Raw genomic sequence first — 25,119 nt, 5'->3', positions numbered from 1 at the left:
ATTCAGTCATATAAGTGGCAGTGCAGTAAAGGTAGACAAGGAGCTGTGATTAGCAATAAAGGTGCAAGAGTGGGTCATATAACATGTGTACAAAATAGTTACACAGTCCAATTCCACAGTCAATAAAAGTGCATTTTTCATGGATTTGTGGGAGGGGGAATAGGGAGAAGCTCCACTTCTACCATGAAAGACTCGATAGACCAAATTAAAGTTTAAGATATTTATTGAGACACTGAAGTATGCAGTAGTGATTCTCTTTGGCGTAGGCCCCCGCCTGCTTTGAATAATTCAGATGAAGAGGGCGCATATCCTGCCGATGGGTAAGGCGGGGGGAGGAGGGGGGGGGGCTACCCCCCCAGGACGGGGACCAAATGGTGACGGTGGCTGGAGGTGGTGGTTCTCACAATCCTTGTGGTGGCAAGGCGTCAAAAGCAGGGACGCCTCGCAGAGCCTCCTCGTGGGACGAGGACCGGCCAGCGATGGAGGTTGAAGTGGAGGCGGTGGGGGCGGTGGGGGCGTCGACACCTGCGCACTCTAGTCAGTGGAAGAGCAGAGATAGACAGAAGGTTTATAAATGAGCGGGCAGGCATCCTATTGGCTCTAGGTAAATGAATGAGAATACAAGGGAGAGGGTGTGCCTAAGAACAAGAACAGTGATTGGTTGGTTAATGCAAGAGAATAATTGAGCTGAATACCGTCTCATCCTCCTGGCAGAACTTAACGCCTTACAGCTTACACGTCCTCCTCTGCTATACAGATCCTGAAGTGAGGCTCTTCATCTGTTGTAATAAATAGACAGTCAAAGGTCAAGAGAAATTTACTACAAATACGTATCATAATATATTATACACATGTACCACCTGTACAAAAAAGCAAAGAATTAATAGCAGCCAAACAAAATCACACACACAAAAAATGAATAGCAGCCGAACAAAATACGTTTTTGGACTGTGGTGAGCTTTATGCTTTTCCAGTCTTTTCTTTTCGTTGATATGGGTGTCAACTGTGCAAGAGTATTTTGTAATGAAATTAAAAGGGAAATTGAAGCCAATATCTCATACTAACTCTCATACAATCGTTTGCTACATCACATTAACAGAGGGTATGTTTTGCTTTCCGGCCCATCACAACTCAAATGACACTTCTGTTTCTTAAGTACTATATCATTTTCCCCTAGACTAGTACATACAGAAGTCTTGAAAATAGTCACAGTTGTCTATACTGTAATCTGGTCTCATATTGCCACTTGTTGGTTAAACCATGTAGCTGTCTTACCCAAACAGGCACAATATCCTGCAGGGCATAAAAGACAGACAATAAAAATGAGAGCAACAAAAATAGAACATGGGGAGTAGTCTGCACAACCATGTATTGAACATTCTCCTATGCCTTAGTGGTTAGGGAGGTGGTCTTAAGATCAGAGGGTTGTTCAAATACCCCCCATACCTCTCCTTACACCTCTATCCATGACTGCAGTGCCCTTAAGTAAGGACACCTAACCCCACATTGCTTCACTGAAAATCATTTCAAATACAGCCATTATGTACCTCACCAAAATTAGCACATCCCATGTTAAAATCCCATAGCATGCTTGATTTAACAGTTCTGCAACAGTCCGATAACTCCGGTAGCAGATTTGTTTATCTTGGTGTTGTGGGTAAATGTTTAAAACATTAATGGCTGTATTTTGATGCAACAAATTAAAGCAGTTGTACAAGTTGTATACAGGTTGCTATTCATTGTGTCAAAGTGAAATTTCAAAGTGAAACATTGTCCACTGAAAAGATATTCTTACAAATCTGCAGAAATGTGAGGGGTACACTCACTTCTGTGACATGTTGTGTTTTCATGATTTGGGCGATCAGAATAAAGTATTTCCCACACACATCTCTTCCCTGATGCATTCATATTAATATGTCAAGTTATTGTCTACTTTGCATCAATGCAAACATAATGACAGTCAAATCATGACATTTCTACACTGCAAGCTACCAGTCAGACTAATATTGTTCATATTGTAACTGATGAGCAACGCAACTACACATTAAACCTAAATACTAGCTTAATATTGCGAGAAAGCAATGTTAACCTTGTGTGATTAGGTTAATGGAGAGAAAGTCAAGGTCCCTTCTCTGGAGTTTTCCGTCATCCAGGCCCTTGGGTCCATCTGTTGTAAGAAACCTGGTAGGATGTAGAGGGGAAAAAAACGAAAAACAAATCCATTTAAAAAATGTGCACAGAATTTGTCTATTATACAGTACTCGTCCACTTTCATCTTTTCCAGTGTTTCCCACAGAAATTTTGGAAACTATGGGGGCAGCCGGGGTTTATTTTGTCCGGGGGGGGGGGGGGGGGGGGGGTCTTCTCACACGGGCCTTTTTTTGGGGGGGGCGGGGGGGGGGGGGGGTGTATTCTTGCAGCGTAAATGCAAAACGGCAAAACAATGACTACAGTATGACATTGGCGCATGGAGAAACTGTAGGCCTGGGCCTATATTTCAGCCATTTATATTTTGAGAAATAAGGCTACATAAGATTTTACCCATGACTTGTATAATAGTAGTACATTGTCATTGTCAAAAAATGCAGTACAGTGAATAATTTCTGTTTACAACACAGTTTCATTCATCCCTCATGCAGGGGTCTGGGAAACAATAATAAAACAAAATAGGAGCAGAGATAAGAATTTAAGAGCACTGTGAAATTGTTAACGCATAGACAAAAAGGGTCTTAGAGGGTAGGCTATGCCTTTTCCCCCACACATATCTGTAGGCGTACACATTCTACATGAGGGGTGCTGGTCACAGGGCCAGTTTTTTTCCAAATTCCTCCCATTAAAAGGGCTGAACAACATATTACACATTTATGTCTCACATTCATTACACATTAATTTCTATATGCAGCCCGATGTCTCCTCTGCTGTGTCAATGAAGGTCTGTCACCAAACTCATTACAACTGTAAAACAAAGCCTAGGGAGTGTTAGTAAACTCATCCCAACTGTCCCTTCTCTGAAGGTTTTTTATATTGCTCCCAAACCCAAGTAAACTACAACAACTTGACTAGGTTTTTGATCCCTGTCTTTCAAGCACTTGTGGTTCTCTCTATAGCAGGGGTGCCCAACCTTTTTTTAACCAAGATCTACTTTTGAAGTTGATGGTCTGCCGTGATCTACCAAGTCAAATTCAAGGATGTCAGTATGAAAATTTAAGACCACCATTTATTAATCACCATTATTATGAACAAAATGTTTTCAGTAGGCTACTATGGCAGTATCTTTTCAGTGTGTTTTTAAAGTGTGTTGAATAGCCTATCTTTACAAAGCAATGCAGCACTGATAGTATGCAGAGATAATTTCAGTCATACACAAGTCATAAACAACTGAAACAATTTCAAAATGATACATTTGGTATATAAAAGGCACATAGGCCCTATTTCTAAAATATGATGAAGCATTATCATGCCTTCAGTGGTATAGGCTACAAATTAAAAAGGGCTCAGAAATTCACCATTTGTTATGGGTAAATAGTAGGCTACTATGAGAGAGAGAGAGAGAGAGAGAGAGAGAGAGAGAGAGAGAGAGAGAGAGAGAGAGAGAGACAGAGACAGAGACAGAGACAGAGAGAGAGCAATGAGAGAACTCATTGGATTGGTTAACACCCCTGTTAAGTGTGACTTCTTCTATGAAGGTTTTTTTTTCAGCTCTCTGGGACAGTAGCACAGCAAAGGCTTTCTATTGTGAGTTTGGCCAATCGTTTTGTCCACAACTGAAGCAAGAAACAGCACAAATTGAAGTGAATTCCATACATGTCAACAACTAACATTTCCCTTACACGCGGCACGCGATGTAAACGCAGTTAGCGATGATGCATGCGACTAGCGATTTGGACGAAGATCCTCGCATATCGGCGTGTCATAACGCATCGTTGCGCACATGTTCTGTTACTCACCCGATGTTACACGTGTGCACACATGAATCAACTGTAATACCCTTACGGTCACTTCCTAATGCTTTCCCCTCATTCTGTGTTACCGTGGGACTACTTATCTAATCTTAACCAATACAGAGTCTATAGGATGTATTTACTCCAGGAGGAAAATGCGAAGGAAATTCAAAATCGTAATTCAAATCGTTTTTAACAAAAACGGATATCGTTTAAAAAAAAAAAAAAAGTAAAAAAAAAAATTTTTTTTTTTTTTTTTTTTTTTTTACATTTTCGTAAACTATGGCGGCCAAATTTAAACTATGGCGGGCCGCCATAGTTTCCTCAATGTATGGGAAACACTGTTTTCTACCTTTTAAGAAAGAAGCATACAAAACAATCCATATCCACTTTGACACTAGGCACACAACTAACTATAGCCAGTCATGTTCTTTGAATTGTTCAGTTATTTTATGATATCAGTTTATCTGAAACAAAAACAAATGGGAGGGCATTCTTGCCTCTCTTCCTTGCCATCTGCTAGTCTGTGCAAGCTACTACACCAAACGCATGGCTATTCTAGTCAGGAGGTCTACTGTGCAAGTCAACATAGCCCTTCCCAACTCTATAACAACAGCCAAACATGTTTTTAATAAGGAGGATAGAGCTCAGTGGAAGTTCTGGCACGGTTACTAATTCTGTTTGACTGCGTTGGCTACTAGTAGCGCCCTCTGAGCTCATGTGAGCTATGTGTCTCAGATGGTGCGCCTGTTCTCTTTTGGCACTATCTTTCAGTGCGCAATTAATACGCCATATGCACTGAACCATAAACAATGAAGTGCAGAAGTGCACCATTTGAGAACCAGCAATGGTCACGTCGTATTCACCTTGCTGCATCCCTTGTTTACGAGTGGATCTGCACCACATGGTTGCTAAGTGGCTAAATTATTGCCACTCAGTTATCCTTAGCGCCAGCGAAGTAACTGACTTCCCATATATTTGACAAATTTGTAATATATAGTTTGATATTGCCAAATGAGAGAAATACAACACAAATGACACGAAGTACATCATTATTAATCAGAAATACCGATATTGAACGTGGCCTGCGTCTGGCTAAATTTAGCAATGTGCAGTTAAATTAGGTAGGAGCCATCATTGATATTAATCATTGTTGTCCCTGAAAATAACTGTAACGTAACGCTCACCTTTAGTCATTTTCCTCATGAAACAAAACGTGAAGATTGGTATCCTCGGAGTGGCATGTTTTCTCTTCACTTTCTCTCCCCATCATCCGATTTTGGCGGAATTTCACCCACGGGATTATTTCTATGACGTTTCTGGCATCAATCGGGCTAAGCAATCCCAGAATGCACCTGTGCCTGATGGGCGGGGACTGATGTCATAGCCACGCCTTCCCGCGGGCCGCAGCGAGACACTACTCGTTGCCAGGCTCGTTCCTCTCTGGTAGCTGTTGCATTCAAGGGACGCCTCGGCTGAGTCACTGAGGTAAGTTAATTTTTTCAAATATAGAATAATATGTACTTATTAGCGGATTCACAAAAAACGTAGCCGTATTTAATCGCAATCCACATTTGACAATCAGTTATCAAATAATAGTCCTCAAATATCGTTAACAGCAGTAGTCCCTTTGGACCAGTGGACACCAAATACAGTCAAAAGAAGAAGGTGCCTGTTCCTGAATGTTTTCGGTCACAGTGACAGTATACCACAACATAAGTGATATGGCCAATGGGTTGTGAACGTTGGATTTGTAGTCTTATCTCTGACAAGTGTAAAATCTAGACTGTCCAATTTGGTTACTTTAACGGACGTTACCTACGTGCTAACGTTAGCCCCTGGACTACTAGCGAACTTGATCAGTATGCTATTGCTAACAGGCAGGGTAGCAGTCAGGAATGGATTGCAGCTTTTGGGTTTCTGTATTGGCTCGATAGCAGTTAGACTGCGAAAGTGTTGCAAAATGCCATGTACCAACGGGTAGTATTTAAAAAGTGTGCCAATCCATCAAGTGTGGTAAGTTGGTTATTCGTTCAAATTGTAGCTTGTCGTGGTTGTACATGACATGTATGTTTTTCATAATGTTTCGCGCCCAAATGAGTTAGTGCTGGAGGTGAGAGAATTAGCCAATCTGTCACGGTTAACTGTTCATACTCCCGGTCGTTGTCTGAGGAGGGAGATTGCAAACAAAGGGAAAATAAGAAGGTGCTTATTCATGAATGTTTCGTTTACACTGACAAGATATCTTAACTTAAGGTCGCCAAATTCCGCCCACTTCACTGATCACTTCACTGAAAACGTGATAATGTCACTATTTCAAATACTATTTAATTATGCTGTCGTATATTTGTGGGTAGCGGCAACTGTGTAGATGAGGTAATGAGCAATATTAGCTAACATTGGTAGCCCTTTCTATCGTAATTTGGCGATAACGTCCAGCATGTCCAAAATCTAGTTTCAGCACAATTCACTGGCGAAAGGCTCCCAATTCAGGCTTGATTTCAGGTCACGTCGGTATTTCCGTCATTGTTTATTATTCCTTCATGCTATTGTGCTGATTTCGTTCACACTTGTAGTCCTGGCTTTACCGATGCAGGAACTATGATTAGTTTGGTCGTTACTGTGGAAACGGTTGAATAATTTTGGTCCTGATCGAAACAGGGAAGCGGCCAAAGGCGAGTTTTAGCCAGAATGTCGTCGTGAAACTAAAGTTCCATGCTGCCATTACGACACCCTTCATTACAATGCTGTTTATGACCGTTTGACTCGGTTTTAAATGTCATCACAGTCTCAATTTGTAAGCATACAAACTCTGTATCATGCCGATATCCATTCCTGACTTATACAGTGGATACATACATTAACTATCATAACTTATAAGTAGGCGGGCGGAATTGGGGTACGGGCGGAATTAGGCGACTTGGCTATGATATGGGATAGGGCTACTGCGCCGTAGTGTTGGTAAAATCTAGACTGTCGTCGAAAGCAAATAAGTATCGTGCTGCTGCTTTGTTCAGTGTCGGTATGGCAACAGCAGGGTGATGGAAAGCAACACTTCGTAATTTCCACGTTATAGAAAAAATATTCGATACCAGGACGGTGACAGTGGGTGGGATGTTTGAAAAAGAGATGGGATACTTTCAATGCAAAATAAATTTAAGACAAAATAAGTGTTCAGAAGGGGTTTTAGTTTTCAGTTAGAGATATTATGACCAAAGACCATTTGATCCCCCCACCCACCCCCATTTTCTTTGCATATATTATTTGCACACTGGTAAATAAATTACTTGATTTGAGCTGAAACAATGACATATTTGTATTGGTTTTTAGAAATGTAGCCTAGACACTGTAACATTTAGTCACTCCAGCTGTGCACTTATCAAGCAGGCCTATAAGCTTAGTTTGCCTTATGGGCCTGCTGTACCTCCTCCACACAGATGGACAAAATGAATATAAAAGTGTGCATATGTGTTAAGAGGTAGTCTTACCATTGAAAATTGATGTTTAGTTCACATTAATATTTACCGGTATGCAAATGTGTGATATAATCCCAACATAACTGATTTCTATTCTCTGTTTCAGCTGCTGTACTAATGGATCCCCCGAAATTGTTAGTCACCGTCTTCATGGACGAGAAGGAAATAAGCAAAAAAGTTCTTCGGTTGAGATCACTACAAGAGGTTGTCGATGCATGCGCTCCAACCACAGGAACAGACAGCCCAGATTGCTACAGGGTTATGAAGTTCGATACAGACTTCAACGAATTCATAGACACAGACTCTACTGACAGTGTTGAAGACAAGGACAAGCTCCAAGTATTCTTCAGATCGAGTGGAACCTCAGTATTGGTACGTGTCATAAAGTGTACTTATTTACATGCATCCACATTAAGGGCATTTTCACACCTAGGCCTATTCCCCTTTAAATGAACCAACACAGTCCTTTTCAAGGGTGTTTCATACCTGGTCCCTTTCAGCCATTTAAGTGATCTCAGACCTGTGGCTCAGCATTTTTGCTCATATGTGAAAGCTTCTAAGTGTTTCAAATATTTGAAAGAATGTCTTCAATCTTGTAGGCTGAACAGCTGAATACATCTGGGGGCTGCAGCAGAAAATGTATTTGCGGTATGTATACCAATTCTGTTTCTCAGACTTCACTACTACAATTCACTGCTAATTTACTGGTCTATTTGCTGTGACCCTTAACCATTCAATTTGTCAGTGGCTATCAAATGTCTATACATGTTAAGTCAATCAACTGCTGTTTGCATTTTTCACAAACTCTTAAATTCTCAGGAATTAAATTCTTGTTTCCTTTTGAAGGTGACGCAGAATGTAGCTGTTCCAAGTGGCCAGCAGGTATGTGCTAGATTAACAACCAATATTCACCAAGACAAAGCATATTCCATTGGTGGAATGGTGTGCATGAAAGGTCTACATGACTACCATTTATGCTCTCATAGATTTCAGCCTGCGAGCTTGATTGTGAGGCAGTAAAGAATTTTCTTCAAACAAAAGACCCCCGGATATTGGCCTTCTACGAGGAGCACGGGACTTTGACTGAGAAATGGCGACGAGTATTGGTGACAACCACGATCAGCTACCTGGTTGAGAAAAAGGGATTGTAAGTAACTTTTTGTGTGTGTGTGTGTGTGTGTGGGGGGGGGGGGGGGGGGGGGGGGGTGTAAGTTGATCAAGGGGGGGAAAATCCCAATAGTGTATATTATAGTGTGTATTTCCTGTGCATCTATAATTTCTATTATAGTGAATATTTCCTGTGCATCTTTTATTTGCAAGTGTTACTTGCTGTGCATATGACCTCTATTGTACTTCTCTTTGGATAAAAGCGTCTGCCTAATGTTATGTAATATTACAGCACTATGGAGAGTAAAAGTTATACATGTTGGTCATGTCCTTGTTTTCTGGTGCTTTCAGTTACCCCAACAGTGCTGACAAACAATTACTTGCAAGAGCCATCGTTACACTGTTTCCAGCGCTACAAATAAAAATGGAAGAGGAAAACGAAGGATATGTGAGTACATTTTCCTAATTGTGAAAAGGGACATAATGTAGTTGTGTGTGTGTGTGTGTACTGAAGTTGTGTACTGTAGTTGTGTGTGTGTACTTGTTGGGTTTTAATTACCTCTCCCATGTTACTTTACTACCTGCCACTTTGATTCATCTGGTCCACTGTTCTGTCCAACATGTCCTGATTGCAATGCATTTGCATACAATACCTTTTAGTTCACCTCCATGCTAGCCTTTCTTCGTCTGACTGATTTATTCTTTTGGTCTCTCTGCGTCATGTATGACCATACTGCCCTCTTTGTATTGTATTCTGTTCCTTTATAACAACCATACATGCTTTTTATATTGTGTTTTTGCACTCTAGGAACATTTCTACGATCCTGTAAGCCACTCTGGCTTTCTGGAAGACAAACTAAGAAATATCCGGCGGAGTCTGAGGGATGACCAGCGGCGTTACCGCAGACGGGGAGGATCATCTGAAGTCTTGGTTAGACTGGAGGAAGTTGTGGAAAGCGATGAGTCTGTGAAAGAATGGATCACTGTAATTAAGAGGATGAAGCCTACTCCCGAAAATCGGTCATCGATAAAGATGGGAATGGACAAAACCTACACACACCGAAGATACTGGATTTCTAGTCAATCACCCACTCTGGCAGAGATTGTGGAACACTACCCACGCTTCATCGACATGCCCTATCTGGTGAGTTTTAAGACATGCAATCACGGCCCTACCATGACTCATGTTAGGGCACTCGTTTAACGTGCCGGCGACCCGGGTTCCATTCGCTGTCTGCGTCCATTTGCCGATTCACCCTTGTCTCTCCGCCCCACTCGCTTCCTGTCACCATCTCAGACTGTCATATCCGACTAAAAGCCCTAAAAAACATATTTTTAAAAATCACTGCCAAGGATGACCTGTACACTGTGTATTGGACAACTAATAATGGTGTGTGTGTGTGTGTGTGTGTGTGTGTGTGTGTGTGTGTGTGTGTGTGTGTGTGTGTGTGTGTGTGTGTAAATGTTCTAGATTGACAGCGAGTTCGCGAGGATGTTTCCAGACAAAGCAGATGCCTTCCTCCGCAAATGGGAACCCACCATCGTCCCAAAGCTTCTGAAACTCGCGTGCCTTGAGAAGAAAGAAGACTACACAGAGGATGAGAGTGCTGGTAAAATGGCTAATTTGAAATTATGACTAACAATTTGCAGGTATTCTTGGGTTGCAGTTGACGTCATTGTGCTGCCCCTGGTGGCGATCTACAGCTGCTGGTGGACGAACATTAAAAAAATGTACTTTTGAATGGGTTTCAATGGCTCCAAGCCGGGGTTGTCCACCATTTCAAATTCGCGCGCTCCAGTGAAGGGGCATTCTGACGTAACTGCAACCCAAGAATTGGTGTGAAATCTTTCTCTTCATTTGATTCCTACTCAAGATGTTATAATAGGCCTATTATGCCATTATTCAATGTTAAAAAGCTTATAGTAACAACTATGTAACATGGACTCTGAACCTCAAGTGCCTTGGTTCAAAAAAGGTGGAAAAACACTGGTTTGAAAAAAACTCCTTATATGCTTGGCATGTTGCTGTCTTCCTTTTTTGTGCAGAATCAAGTAGCTTCAGAGCCCTCAGGATGCTCGTCCAGTATCTCCCCCCTACTGCATCAGGACGGAGTAAAGGGTGGACCAAATGCAGTGTAAAGGCGGCAATGGCCTACATGTTGGAGATAAAGCCAGTAAGTCTTGAATTGGAAATATAGTTACCAGTAGTTTTCCTGTAGTTTGTTTGCAATGAACAACAGGAACATCAGAAGAATAAAAGAAATATACACAATAAAGATCTAACCACTTCACTTCACAATTTCCACTAAGTCACATCTCCGTACACCCAGCAATCCTAACTTCATTTTGGTTTGGGAGTATGCTGAAGCTGAGCGTAAATTCAGGAGGATCTGGCGAGAGTCATGCTACTGCTGGCATAGCTGCATCACTAATATCTGTTCTATCTGCACTGTTCATTTTGCAGATGGGAACCAGCATCACGTCACTTCTTCAAACCAGTGGCACGGTCTGTGATTCGTCAAATCAACAAAACCATCAATCAACCACGCTTGGTGAGCCTGGGATACCCCAACACAGGAGCCCAATATGTCATAGTGGCCTCAAACGATGCTGTGGCAATTCCTCTTCAAGACGAAAGTCTAGCTTGCTGCCTAGATAAACTTTTTAAACTGTATTGGATCTGCAATCTTGCCTATCCAATTCAGCTGGCGTCAGTGTTTGGATTCATGGAGCACGTGTATGGCTTGCAAATATCTGGTGGGAAGAGAGCCAAAATTGTGGAGCTTGTTGCCAAGCTTCAGGTGCTTTAAATTGAAATCATGTATATATGTCCAGTGTGCAAGAAGCTGGTTTCTAAAGATGTACGGAGGCTCATATATCATCTTAAGCATGTCCATGCGTTCTGTGACAGCCAGGATTACACATTAACATGCAGTCAGGAAAATTGCCCAAGAACATACAACAATTTCGGCTCTTACTCTAAACACTTAAAGAGGTGTCACTCACACAGTAATTTAGTTGATTTAGAACTACATGACTATGCCTCTAATTTACCTAGCACTTCAAGTACACCAACTGCACCAACTAATTCAAGTGCACCAACTGCACCAACTAATTCAGAAAACGAGACAGACAATAACGAAGAAAGTGTTGAGACTTTATTGGATGACAAAGACTATCTAAAAAAATGTGTTGGAGTTTTTGTTGCAAAAACATACTCTGCATCTAATGCTACTCAGTCTGATGTTCAGAAACACATTTCCATTGCCAGTGATCTAATTGATGAAACTCTCTCTTCTTTACAACAACAAACAGTTGATATGCTGAACATGTATTCTATACCACTAAATGATCAACCTGTTCAGAGTTTAATGCAAAATTTTGAAAGTGCTAGGAATATGTTTGAGGAAGTGGATAGTACTTACAAAATGTCAAAGTATTTCACTGATAATCTGTCTATAGTCGAGGCAAAGGAAATTTTTTTGGGTCATAGGGCTGAAACAACGCGAAGACAGGGAAAGTTTAGCCAAACCCTTGCAGCTGATACTTGTCAGTATATCTCAGTCATTGATACTGTGAAATTTCTTTTCAGCTGTGAACATTTTGAAAGAGTCTACAGACAAAGTAATAACAGATATGATGACAAAATGCATGATTATTCTGATGGTTTAGTTTTCAAAAGACATGAATTGTACAAGAATCAACCCAATGCTCTTCAAATTCAGTTGTACTTTGACGATTTTGAAACTACTAATCCATTAGGGTCCAAAACAAAAATTCACAAGATGGGAGCTGTCTATTTTTGTATACGAAACTTGCCATCCGAGTATAATTCAGCCCTGAACAACATTCATCTGTGTCTTCTTTTCAATTCGATTGATAAGGACACATATGGCTTAAAAAAGATCTTTGAGCCTTTGCTAGATGATTTGAGATTTCTTGAAACTAAAGGCATTGAGGTAGAAATCGGGGGTCAGATTACTACTCTATTTGGAACTGTATGCATTCTGACTGCAGACAACCTTGCGTGTCATACACTCGGGGGGTTTGTGGAGAGTTTTTCGGCAAATCGATTCTGTCGATATTGCATGGTTGATAAGCAGATGGCACAACAAGAATTTGACGATGACAGGCTTGAGATGCGCAACAAAGACAATTATCAGCTGCATGTTAGTGAAAAAAAAAAAAACCCAGCTGCTACTGGTGTTAAGGAGGATTCTTGCCTGAATACACTCAAATACTTTCACATCACTGAACATGTGGGTGTAGATGTGATGCACGATCTACTAGAAGGGGTTGCTCCTCTAGAAATTAAGTTAATGTTGCAGCAGTTTATTTATGTGGAGGAGCTCTTTACTCTAGAGCAGTTTAATGACAGGATTGTAAGCACAGACTATGGTTATAGTAATGAAAAGAATAAACCTAATGTCATAATTAATTTGAGGACAGCAGACAATCCTGTGAAACAAACTGCCAGTCAAATGTGGTGTCTTCTGATATTTCTACCTATGCTTATTGGAGATTTTGTGAGTCATGACAGTCAACATTGGAAGCTATATGTAATGCTTAGGGATATTTGTGATATAGCTTTTGCCCCGGTTGTAACAAAAGGAATGGCTATTCTTTTGAAACAATTGACTATTGATCACCATCGCTTGTTTAAAAGTATTTATCCCGAGAGAAATATTATTCCTAAGCACCACTTTATGATTCATTACTGGCGATTGATGTTTAAATTTGGACCCCTTGTAAAATTATGGTGCATGAGGTTCGAGGGGAAACATAATCCATTGAAAAAACATGCACATGTCGTTTGCAATTTCATTAACATTTCTAAGACCCTAGCATTTAAGAATCAAATTAAGAGCATGTTTGATTGGAAATTTGGCGAACCTCTTGACAAAAAACTGAAAGTGCCCAATACCTTTCAAGTTATGGTAGGGAGTCTTGTGAAACATGAGCAGTTTACTGAGTGCATGAAAAGCTTTGGACAAGACATAAGTATCTGCAGTAGAGTTAATTTGTGCAGCAGTGTTGAGATGTTTGGGCATTCTTTCAAAACTGGTGGTGTAATCGCGTTAAACAATGACTTGAATGGTGAGCGGCTCTTTGGACAAATTACATACATAGTTCCCGTTTCTGAAAGTGTTGATGCACTCTTTTTTCTCCAAATAATTACTGTTAAATATTTTGACGATCATCTTCACTCTTACGTTGTGGAGAAGACAAATGAGTTTGAAATGGTTAATCTAAAAAATATCGCATATGTTTTACCTCTTGATTTGTTTACGCATCGTGATTCTGAAAAGCACATAATACTAAGATACAAACTTGTATAGACTTTCATTGATGCTGTGCTATGAGGAAAGTTTTGGTTTTATATATATGAGACAAAAATGTAAAGTTTAACAATGCAATTATCTTGCTGCAAATGTTATGAAATGTTAAACAATTTAATTATCTTGCAGCAAATGTTGTGAAATGTTTTTTTTTTTTTGCCATTCAATGTATTGACCATTCTTAAATATGTCATTTGAATAATAAAATGATTGTCAATATGTAATCTCTAATTTGTTTGTATTTTTTCCCCTGAATTTATGTAAGTAGGAACAGGTGAAATGCATGACTTAAATAACATGTATTGATTTAAAATAAAGTAACACAAAAACATGTGGACAGTTACACAAAAGTTGTGTTGAATAGCCTATACATTAACACAAAAACCTGTTGATAATAGTAACACAAAAGTTGTGTTGAATGTAGTAACACACCCAATGTGTTAAAATCAACAAAAGTTCTGTTGTCCCAATCTGGACATAGAGATGTGTTAAGAAACAACACAAGTTGTGTTATTTTCAACACATGTGTTTTAAGAGTGCACTATTGAGATGACATCGCATAGGCTATATTTCCCACCGCTTATCACAGTAGCCGACAGTGAAACATTGTTCTCATGAAGCTGGCGGTAGACGTGTATACTATCCACAGGTGAAGGACAAAGTGCCATGATTTTGCGCACAACCTCAAACACAATTCCTTAATGGAAAATAGCCAACCCACTGTTGCATCAAACTTATAGGTGAAAGTCGTGAGCTCCACCAACAACCCACCGTCATTGATAAGCGCTGCATGCTGCGCACAGGCTATCATCTTACACTTCATTATTGTGTTGGTGGATAGGAGAGCTTAATCTTAATTCCTTTCTCCCAATAATGATACAACCAGTAACAACTTACAAAATGCCAGTCTGGGAGGAACAGTTGAATTATAGCCTGTACATGACTAGATCAAAAAATTTGAAGAAAAAAAAAAAAAAACCCGGGATTTCCCGGGATTCCCGGGAAATGGGCCGTCAGATCCCGGGATTTGATTCATGCCATTTTCGGGAAAAATATTAAACCCTACACACAACCACCGAGGTACTGTCTTTACTCTAATTACAATGTGTGTGTGTGTGTGTGTGTGTGTGTGTGTGTGTGTTCTCACAGGAAAACAACCTGCTGCTCCTACCCCTCTACTGAGTTGGGTGTTCAAGACCCAATTAGTGCCGTGATTGGAGCGGATGGGGGCGTTGGGAGAGCAGAGAGAGTGTGTCTGTTTGTGTGTGTGCGTGTGTGTGTATGTGCGTGTGTGTGTGTCTGTGTGTCTGTGTACATGTGTGTGTGAGGAGCCTGAAGTGTCCGTATCAGAATTCAGATGTATTTATATTTCATGAAGATGACAGCAATCAAAAGGAAAATGCCTCAGAAGTGAAGAACCCAAACAGAGAAAGGGGTCTTCAAGACGCTTCACTGCTCCATGGAAAGAAAAAATGGGAAAGTCTGTCTTTGCGGTTGTGCCAGTGTATGTGCATGTGTGTGTGTGTGTGTGTGTGCGTGCATGCATGTGTAACGGAGGCTAACTAGCAGAGTTAGCATGGAACGTTGGTAAACCTCCCTCCCAAAGCCTCAAACGAACCCAGTCTCGGGGAAAATCAACTGTATGCTTCGTGGTGCCGCTACGATATAGCCTCATTTTTCGTAGTTGGTCAACGCGCGCTGTCGTCGAGAGTGGGTGAGAGAGAGGATGAGAGAGCGAGTGAGAGAGAGAGACCACCCGAGCAGCGTGCATTCCGGGAGGGGTCAGGGACAGGGGCGTCAGCAGACCCAAGACTATACAGGGGCACTAAAGGGCACCAAAAGGAAAGCATGTGAGCGCGCCAAGCGCGCGAGCTAAAAAAAAATTGGCCAATTATTTTTTTTAAAGAAAAATTAATCAAATCTATATGTAGGGCAATACAACTCACAGTAGCTAACTACATTGTCAGCTGAGTCTCACCTGTCAGTGTCATCTCTCAATGTCAACTCATCCTGCATCCCTTCTATCTGCTCCTCTCCTCCTCTGCACTCTGTTGCACTGAGTCTTGAAGTAACAAGAACATATTACAGTCTCCTGTCTGCATTTTAATGATCTATAACCTGTTTGCAGTTATTCCTAATTAATATGAATTGAATAGTCACATCACCTCTGCTCGTGCTCATCATCCATCTCTCCTTCACCTTCTCTTGCAAGCTATGATCAATTGGTGTGTGTGTGTGTGTGTGTGTGTGTGTGTGTGTGTGTGTGTGTGTGTGTGTGTTTGTGTGTGTGCGCGCGTGTGCACGTGTGTGTGTGTGTGTAGGCCTATGTCGTGTGCGCGTGTCTGTGTGTGCCGATGCATGTTCACGTCAAGAGGGGGAGCCAGAGTATCAATATCACACACGGGCATTGCGTAGGCTATGTGTAATAGATGCATTCAATCGAATAGTTGGCTAGTTCACGGCTTTATGTTTTGGTCTTAAAAGTAACCACCTGTAGGATGTTATAATGCCACCTTAATGTAGAATTATGTGCTTTTGTCTGTAAGACCACTCGAGCAGCAAACACCAGAATGAGAATCATTTCAGAATCGTTCACTTTCAACTCTGAGACCAACGTGTGCTTGGGCTGCATTAAGCCAGTCAGCCTCCAACTTGCCTGGACGACGGCTCATTCAAGCATGCGCTGGGCTATTTTTAAAAGCAACAGCATAGCCTACAAAACTGCTTTCTACGAGTGTTGTATTCCGTTATAGTGCGCTAGTAGCCTAGGCTATAACAGCGGGGTCATTGGTTGCAGGCAACTTTGTCAAGATGTCAAAAAATATGCCGATAGCTAGCAAAGCTGACAAGACAAGTTGGGGTAGTCCATCACGGCATCATAACCCCCTGAAAACACGAACGTAACGAATTGAGAAACAGCACAACATGGCAAATAGTTGGTGAAGCCGACATTTGTGATCTTTCTCCGATCAACAGGTCCTATATATGAGCGAACTGCCTGGCTACTGTAGCATAACAGACGTGACCACATAACACCACTCCAGAGACGCCCCTTCGCGTTATTAGATGAAACATGTTCTACACACATTTGATTGACATGCTATGCTTAGTTTACAGATGATAACAAAAATTACGCTTACTGTTTACTTCACTTCACACCGGCCGGAGTGAATGGTCGCTGTGTTGGTCAGGTTCGGTTCAAAAAGCCAACATTTTCATGTGCTGCCCAAATCTCTTGTTATCATGAAGAAAGACTCTTCCTAGGCTATGTCTATTCGTCACATTTCATTGCAGCGGTCATCCAATGAGGGGGGGGCACCATGTAATTCACCACGTAATTCATTATTCAAATAGTCAATTTCTTCAGGGTGCCAAATAACTAGGTTATATTATAATCAATGTTTTAGTGTGTCTTCACTAGGATAACTAGTATGCCTGTCGTGTTTCTTAAAGATAGTGAAAACTCCTGCATGGCTCTGTATTAGCCAACAGGCAACTCTCCGGCTATGCTCCGAGTACGAAAGGCCGTGGTGGCAAGTGCATTCTGATCAGGCTGCTGCATCCGTGGCAGACTTAAATTCTAACTTAAGTGTAGTATGCTATAGGCCTATTTTAAAAGAGAAAAAATAATGCAAGCATGTATTCTGTATATTAACAGATGATCCAGATTTAAATAATAAAAAATAAAGATATAAATAAATTAATTAATTAAAAAATCAGTGCCCATTATAGGCTGGCACCGCAGGTCCACACCAGGGCACGTGCCCGGGTAAAAATGCTCTAACGACGCCGATGAGTCAGGGGAGCGCTGTCGTTGTGTCAGCTTCATGCCATGTCTCCCTTCCTCCAACATTGTCCCTAACCCTAACCCTAAACTTAACCCTAAACTTAACCGTAAATCACTTGTTTGAAATGTTTGATTACCGTCGTTTCCAGTTAGCCTTCACTCACGCTTGATTGTTGACGTCCGTCCGCATTATTCTTCCCCCCAGAACCAAACTACCCCAATTGTCAGTTCCCCCTTTCGTCACCTAACCACGAGAAATGAGACTATTCGTAACGGCACCACGAGGCTTAAAGTTGTTTTTTTTTTCTGTTTTTCTCGTAAAGACTTCACGAATGGCCTGAGTTACGATTGCTCATACAGTGTCGATGCCGTTGGGCTGGGGTACTGGTCCACTAGTCCAGCGGTATCGTACTGTGCCTCCCATTGCCGGACCGTTGTAGTTGAGGAGGTCACAGGTTCGATCACCGAGGGTGAGAAACAGGTGCAAGTTGACCTCCATCAAAGTGGTGCCGTTAGACCCGGATTGGAAGTGAGGCTTAAGGGGGAGAGTGTAACGGAGGCTAACTAGCAGAGTTAGCATGGAACGTTGGTAAACCTCCCTCCCAAAGCCTCATACTGTGTCGATGCCGTTGGGCTGCGGGACTGGTCCTTTAGTCCAGCGGTATAGTACTGTGCCTCCCATTTCTGGACCATTGTAGTTGACGAGGTCACAGGTTCGAACCCCAAGGGGGACGAACAGGTGCAAGATGACCTCCGTCACACATTTGTGCGTGAGTGCGTGTGTTTCCTTCAATGGAGACCCCCACTCCATCAGTGCAGTCATCAAGTAACTAATGGCACAGAAGCTGTTTGGCCCTTGTGTGCTTGGTGAACTTGAAGGCCAGAGACACATGCACACAAATTTTGCCAGGCAAGGCAAACCTCCTACAGCAGGGGTTCTCAAACTTTTTGTGTGAAGTACCACCCGAGAAAATATTGAGCTCTCTGAGTACCACCTTGACAACCAACATTAGAATATCGCAGCAGAGGCCTCCCATATTCACTTTTGCCAGTCAATACAGGAGAGGTTCATAACGGTATCAACAGCTACGGTCACATTCAGTGCAAGTTTGTTTTTAAATGTCTTGCTTGCCTAGTACTACATTATTCTGCATTATGTTTTCAGATTCATACAGTTCGATATTACAAAATGTGAGACCAAAGAGACATTTTCGACTGCAACAACTTGATCAGCCTTCAAATCAATGCACAAAAAATTAATTCTTCCGAGTACCACCAGAGATGTCTCAAGTATCACCAGTGGTACGCGTACCACAGTTTGAGCACCACTGTCCTACAGGATCTCAAACTAATTGCATCTATAATCGAACGCAAACCAAAAACTGAAATTGCATACCATTTATGACACATGCGCAGAGTGGTCATGCAGCTGTCTGCGACAGGTTTAGGGAAAGTTTTGGTCAGGGCACAAATTTAACACTCAGAAACAGTGCATTACTGACAGGTTAGGTTTAGGGATGGTTTTGGGAAGGGCACAAGTGCAAAACTCAGAAACAGTGCATTACTGACAGGTTAGGTTTAGGGATGGCATTGGGAAGGGCACAGCCAGACCAATCAAAAGCTACATACAGTATGTGCTCTAGACAGCAGGGAAAGCGTCGGAATTTAGACGCAATCTCAGATGTTGGTTTGCGTGAGAAATTGGACGAAATTTCTCGAGATCAGGCCCAAACCTCGCCAGTCATGCCTATGAGGGAAACAAAGTGGTGCGAAGGCAAGCGAACAGGGGTGAAGTGAAAATATTGGGCCAAGTTTATTATTGTGCAAATGGAGAATTGCCTGCAGCAGCCAATGAAGTCAACAACATAAATGTTTCAATCGGTTGGAATCACCGCTATGACCCGTTGACCTGTTGGGCTGTCAGAATAGAACACTAAATTTCACCTTTCTTCACCCCTCACTCGCTTTGCCTGCATGTGTCCCCAGAGTCAGTGCTTCTAAGGTGTGTTGTGCTCATGTTAAGACTCGCCTGTTATGATGTAACACCAAGTAATCAGCTGAGTCTGACCAATAAGATCCTGGCATAATGAGAGTTTGGCCAAGAAGAGCCTGGAATGATGAGAGTCTGACCAATAAGAGCCTGTTATGATGAGAGTTTGGCCAATAAGAGCCTGGTATGATGACAGTAGGAAGAGACATAGACACATCTGTGATACTAAAACACGTACAGTACTGCAATACAGTTTACAATACATGCAATGCCACCCATACACACTGCTGCATTACATGGACCCACACACTGTAACAAAAAGAAGTAATCACAGTAATTACAGGGACTATGCGGAGAAACTGTGAACTCTGAACTGTCATACTTTTTAAATGCAGCCAAGTAAAGAATGTTGTATGTTATAGTCAGAGATGTATAAAGTGGTGAGTAGTTCTCACACATATGTAATTGAACAGCAGTAGTATGATCTTACAAAGTTGAAGCCATGCCATTTCATACTATAGTGTTGTAATTACATCTCTAAGATACTTCTACTTCTACTTTTTGCAACTCCGGTTATATATGCCTCTTCGCGAATAGAAAAGTGTTGTAAGTAACACGTGTTGTAAGTAACACGTCAAATTGAAATGTCTTCCATAACCAATCAGCAAACACAGGAAGTGCCTCTCAGTGACGACATCAACTGTGTGCAGCATGTTAATTGGAGTGTTAAAATACAGAGTGAGCGTATTTGTGTGCGTGTGTGTGTGTGGCGCGCGCGCACAGTAAACATCTGCAATAATGAGGCATAGTTGAACACCAGGCCGATGTAAGTGAGTGAGCAACTGTCGTCATGCTGGCAAAGATGGACAAAAAGAATAAATTAAAGCCAGAAAGACAAAGGAGGGAGAGAGAGAGAGAGAGAGAATGAGGGAGAGAGAGAGAGAGAATGAGGGAGAGGGAGAGGGAGAGGGAGAGGGAGAGGGAGAGGGAGAGGGAGAGGTATGTGTGCCCTAAACCCCTGACAGCTATTGCATGGCCCAGGGCAAAGTCATCTGAATGGCCCCCGCACTCAATAAAAAAACAATGCTCTTGGGACCCAATTCTGGGGCTCCTCTTTTCCTGCATGGGCCCAGGACAACTGACCCCTTTGCCCCTCCCTGTTGATTTCCCTGTGTCTATCCATCAAAATGGTTCCATTCCCGCCATTCCTCTGTACCATACTCTCACTCACTCTTGCTAGTCATTAGCATCTAATGGAGTCAGATGAAATAATGGAACCCGCGCATAATTAGGGGCAAAAACATCATTAGGTTAATTTTAAAGGGGCAAAAAAGATGACTGGGGCTGGAACTGACTGAGGACCCCCACTGTTTCATGAAGGGTCCATTTCAGGGGAGAAAAACGAAGAGTATTTTTGCTAAATCTTTTATATTTAAGCTTTTATAAATGTATGCATTAAATGGCTTTCTTAATGGCTTTCTTTCCTGCCAGAATCTCTGCTGATCACTCTTTGTGAAGATTGAAAGCAATGAAGAAATGCATAAATAGCAAATATTGAAATTTGATTTAAACGTATCCTAATGGGAAGTAATTTCACCAGAGAGTGGACTGTCCAATTCTGAGTCCCTAATAAAACTTAATGAAGAGAATAAGGCCAATAGAGAGGGTATAAACATGTATGCTAGCTACTGAGGGAAGAATCCAATACATGATAAAATAAAAAATAAAAAAATATGGAAATATTCTGATGAAATATAACTAATTCGTTTGCCGGAGTCACTTTAGTAAAATGAGAGACTACAGTGTTGAAAATACAATCAGCCTTAGTTTCTGATTGCAAAACTTGCAATTGGCGGAATGATTTCTGGTTCTTTATGAACTGCAGCTACCAGATCTCTGGTACAGGCTTCAGCTACCCAAACTGGTGTGTGTGTGTGTGTGTGTGTGTGTGTGTGTGTGTGTGTGTGTGTGTGTGTGTGTGTGTGTGTGTGTGTGTGTGTGTGTGTGTGTGTGTGTGTGTGTGTGCGTGTGCGTGCGCGTGTGTGCGCGCTGCTGAGAGGTTGCTCGTACACCTGTCTCAGTCTGTGTTTGTGTGCATACATGCCTATGTGTATGTGTGCGTATTCGTGTGTGTGCATTCGGAGGGGGTTGAAGACGGGAAGTAAGTAATGAAGCTGAAGTTGACTGCCTGCCTGTTGACCTTCCCCCCCAACCACCCATATGCATTATGCATAAGTATTAAAAGGAGCTTGTGCGTGTGTGTGTGTGTGTGTGTGTGTGTGTGTGTGTGTGTGTGTGTGTGTGTGTGTGTGTGTGTGTGTGTGTGTGTGTGTGTGTGTGTGTGTGTGTGTGTGTGTGTGTGTGTGTGTGTGTGTGCATGCTTGTGTACATGCTTGCGCGTGCATGCGTGCTTCTTGTGTGTGTTTGCGCATGCTCATGTGCGTGTTTCTGCATATACTTGTGTTTGTGCGTGAGTGTGTGCGTGTGTGAACTGTATGTGTGTGTGTGTCAATTTGTGAGCTGTGAAGTGGCATGACAATGAAACCATAAAAAACAGCCTCTCATCTCACAACTGTCAGAAGAGTGAACAGTGAACATGTTTGTAATACCTTTTTAATCAGCAGTGTGTGCAGCAGAGTTACAAACTAGCTGCAGTTACGTGTGAGGTGGCAGTACTCAATAAATTACCTTGGTTGTTTCGACTGCTCATCTTCATCTGTCAGAGACAAAATTGTCTTTCAACGCTCTGAATTAATGTGATTGCGGTTGTCGCATTCCCAACTGTTGTAAATTGGATGCTGAAATCATGTTGTCCCCAAATGACTCCACCGGAATCTCATAAAAACAAACAGATGAGCATGAAACACAGCAAAAAAAGATCACAACATCCTGCCACCACATCCTGTCACAACATCCTGCCACCCTCATCCTACTGTCTCTTCTCCCCATCCTTCTGGCCCCTCTCCTCCCCTCCCATCTCCCTTCATCTGTCTGATGCAAAACGTCTTTAAAAACAAACGTTGTGACTTTTGCCATCAACACCCCTCCATTTTTGAGGTAAACTAATCATATCTGTTTCTCCCTACCCACATCCGACAGCAGACAAAGGTTTTCCCCACCTCCGTTCTAACATATAAATAGCCGTACCGTGCCAAAAGACCAGAGAAGTTAATTAGAATTGGCTGCGGGTAAGTGGAGCATTGCACAACAGTTTCTGCTGGGTCATAAGAAAAGAGTCAAGTCAATTAACTTTCATTTCAACCTTCCATTACCATGCACGTTTCTTGTTCACAAACAGATATTGGTTTGTATTTTAATTCATGCTGCAATTGAGCCTGTGTGTTTGTAGGGTTTTATAAGGCAACGGTAGGCAACTGTCTTGTTGGGTCGCTCCAACTTCCCCGAACTGCAAGGGGCCTCCAGGCCAGCTGCCCCTTCCCCATTCCTTGTTACGTAAAAGGAAGGATTTGAAGGACACCCTAGCGAAATTCTAGCCTGGCGACGCCATCCTATGTGCTCCACCCAAAGGTTTTAGCTCCGCACATCCTCTGGCAAGAGCCTCGAGCTAGGTTCTCTCAGTGTTTAGTCAATCAGCAAACAGTTGAGAGTGGTGACGCAGAACTCACCTGCAAAGTCCGTTACTGACTGATTAAGGTAACTATATCCACACTTTTGTTTTGTTATTTGTATGCTTTTGCAACACTATATCGTAACAGTCATGCTAATAAAGCACAATATGGGTTTTAATTTGAATTCGAAACACCAATGAATTTTAATGACAGAGTAATATCAGACCATCTCCCACCCTCCACGAAGACGGATTCCTCTTGGCTTTTGCCAGACTGTTTGACGGAGTCAACAGTCTCTTTTGCCCAGGCTAGCTAAATTCAGCTTGGGCCCCCAAATTGCTAAATTTGCCACTGCGTGTGTGTTACGCCCCTCTGTTTCACCTACAGGCTGCTTGGGCTCATGATGGCGAGATGAGGTCCACCTGGCTTGTTCAATTGAGTGAGGCTGGGTTAATTGGACTAACTGTCTGCACCTTAATTGGTGCAGGTATATAAGGATGCCTCCCCTTCTTCATGGCAGCTTTTGCTCCTCTCTCACATCTTGACCAGACACCACTTTTGAGCACACCACGCTACACCAACATTTCATACTTACTTACATTTGACCCACACGCATCCACACATACCCCTAGACATTATTTTGACCCTATTTCTGTTATTTAAAATAAACTTGAAAACAGTGAATCTTTGTGTGCCTCTTTTATGTTGTAACGAGTCAGGCGTAACAGTGTGTTTGCATGCGTGCCTGTATTTGTGTTTGTGTTTGTGTGTGCAGGTACTGTATGTCTACATGTGCCCAGTCTAGTCCTCCCAGTTGTCTGCCTCCTTCCCTTAGCTAACCACCTCACCCCACCCCCAACACTTGCACATGATATTACACCAGGTATTCCATTGTACTGTAGCTAACGAGGTGGCTAAACATTGTTGTTATTGAAAAAAAACCCTAAAAGCCTAAAACTACCCCCAAATTTGATCCAACCAGCTCAGAATCAGGTACAACATGGCTCTATAGTAACCGTAGACCAGTTACACAGTCAATTTACTTGTGTTGGAAGGAAACTATGACATGTTTTGTTTTTTACGTCTACTTTTACTTTGGCTACCTCTGCACTACCCTAACCCCATTTCACCCCCTCTCCCTGCCCTACAGTTGATGTCAGTGTATCACTATTCCCCATCCATGTGCATACCATGTAACTTCCAAGGTATTTGGAGGTGGACTTTGCAAAGAGTACGCATGGTGCACTTGGTGCAGTCAAGAAAACATTGCACAATATGAGTGACTAATACTGCAGTCTACCTCCCTTCTGTGTCTGGCCTAGCCTCTCCTGTTCGAACCCTCCACTCAGGGCTGGCACTTGGCATAGGCGGACCAAGCGGGTCGCCTAGGGCACCAAATGTCTTGGCGGCCAGCAATGTCCGAAAGTCCCACAGCAGTAGAACGTCAACTGAAATAAAACGTAAAACTTTACATTGGTGATGATTATTCATGAGCCGTCGGTACTGTATAAATGTAAACACTAGATCAGCCGTGATCGGTCAGATGAATGATGTTTACAGATTTCCAAATGAAGAGCTCTTTTCCAAAACGCTATATCCACCATTTTTGACTTTTTGCATTTTAATATTGGAATTGAATGATAAGTAGTTCTATCATCTATGTGTGAATTCTTGCCAATCAAATGTCTTGAGAACATGCTTTTTAAAGCTCTATAAAATGCATTGTGTAATGCAATTCAATGGAATGCCCAATACACAAATGTCAATTTCCCAACATTCTATAAAATGGATATATCTCATTTTGGAAAAGAGCTCTTCAAATGCACTAAGAGGAAAGGGGCTGCTTACCTAAGGCATCAAATTCTCTATTACCGGCCCTGACTCCACCACTCAGAAAATACAACACACCA

At 42.0% G+C, this 25,119-nt stretch overlaps 1 protein-coding gene and 2 long non-coding RNA genes across 4 annotated transcripts in view; 2 read left to right on the top strand and 1 right to left on the bottom strand.

Annotated features, from left to right (window-relative positions):
- Positions 1 to 357: 357 nt before the first annotated feature.
- LOC134446336 (uncharacterized) lies at positions 358 to 5,358 on the bottom strand. 2 transcript variants are annotated; one of them, XR_010034403.1, is made up of 4 exons: positions 5,129 to 5,358; positions 2,090 to 2,181; positions 696 to 779; positions 358 to 534 (listed from the first exon to the last, which is right to left on the bottom strand). It is a non-coding gene; the product is annotated as an uncharacterized LOC134446336 (long non-coding RNA). The 2 variants fall into 2 exon arrangements; XR_010034402.1 differs by lacking the exon at positions 358 to 534 and having other exon boundaries at positions 548 to 779.
- Positions 5,359 to 5,367: 9 nt separating this feature from the next.
- On the top strand, positions 5,368 to 8,041 carry LOC134446335 (uncharacterized). Its single transcript, XR_010034400.1, has 3 exons — positions 5,368 to 5,429; positions 7,524 to 7,789; positions 8,017 to 8,041. It is a non-coding gene; the product is annotated as an uncharacterized LOC134446335 (long non-coding RNA).
- Positions 8,042 to 8,044: 3 nt separating this feature from the next.
- LOC134445133 (uncharacterized) overlaps positions 8,045 to 25,119 on the top strand; it is a gene marked incomplete at its 5' end in the record, with an annotated part of 20,599 nt that continues 3,524 nt past the window's right edge. The window contains 8 exons of the mRNA XM_063194218.1: positions 8,045 to 8,065; positions 8,264 to 8,299; positions 8,404 to 8,564; positions 8,876 to 8,972; positions 9,333 to 9,668; positions 9,996 to 10,134; positions 10,571 to 10,698; positions 10,989 to 11,076. Coding sequence (XP_063050288.1) covers positions 8,045 to 8,065; positions 8,264 to 8,299; positions 8,404 to 8,564; positions 8,876 to 8,972; positions 9,333 to 9,668; positions 9,996 to 10,134; positions 10,571 to 10,698; positions 10,989 to 11,076 — 1,006 coding nt within the window. The remainder of the gene's footprint in view (positions 8,066 to 8,263; positions 8,300 to 8,403; positions 8,565 to 8,875; positions 8,973 to 9,332; positions 9,669 to 9,995; positions 10,135 to 10,570; positions 10,699 to 10,988; positions 11,077 to 25,119) is intronic.

Source organism: Engraulis encrasicolus, chromosome 3 (genome assembly GCF_034702125.1).
Source record: "Engraulis encrasicolus isolate BLACKSEA-1 chromosome 3, IST_EnEncr_1.0, whole genome shotgun sequence".
NCBI classification, from domain to species: Eukaryota; Metazoa; Chordata; class Actinopteri; order Clupeiformes; family Engraulidae; genus Engraulis; species Engraulis encrasicolus.
Note: the sequence above shows the minus strand (reverse complement) of the source record. Positions and strands in the feature narration are given on the sequence as shown.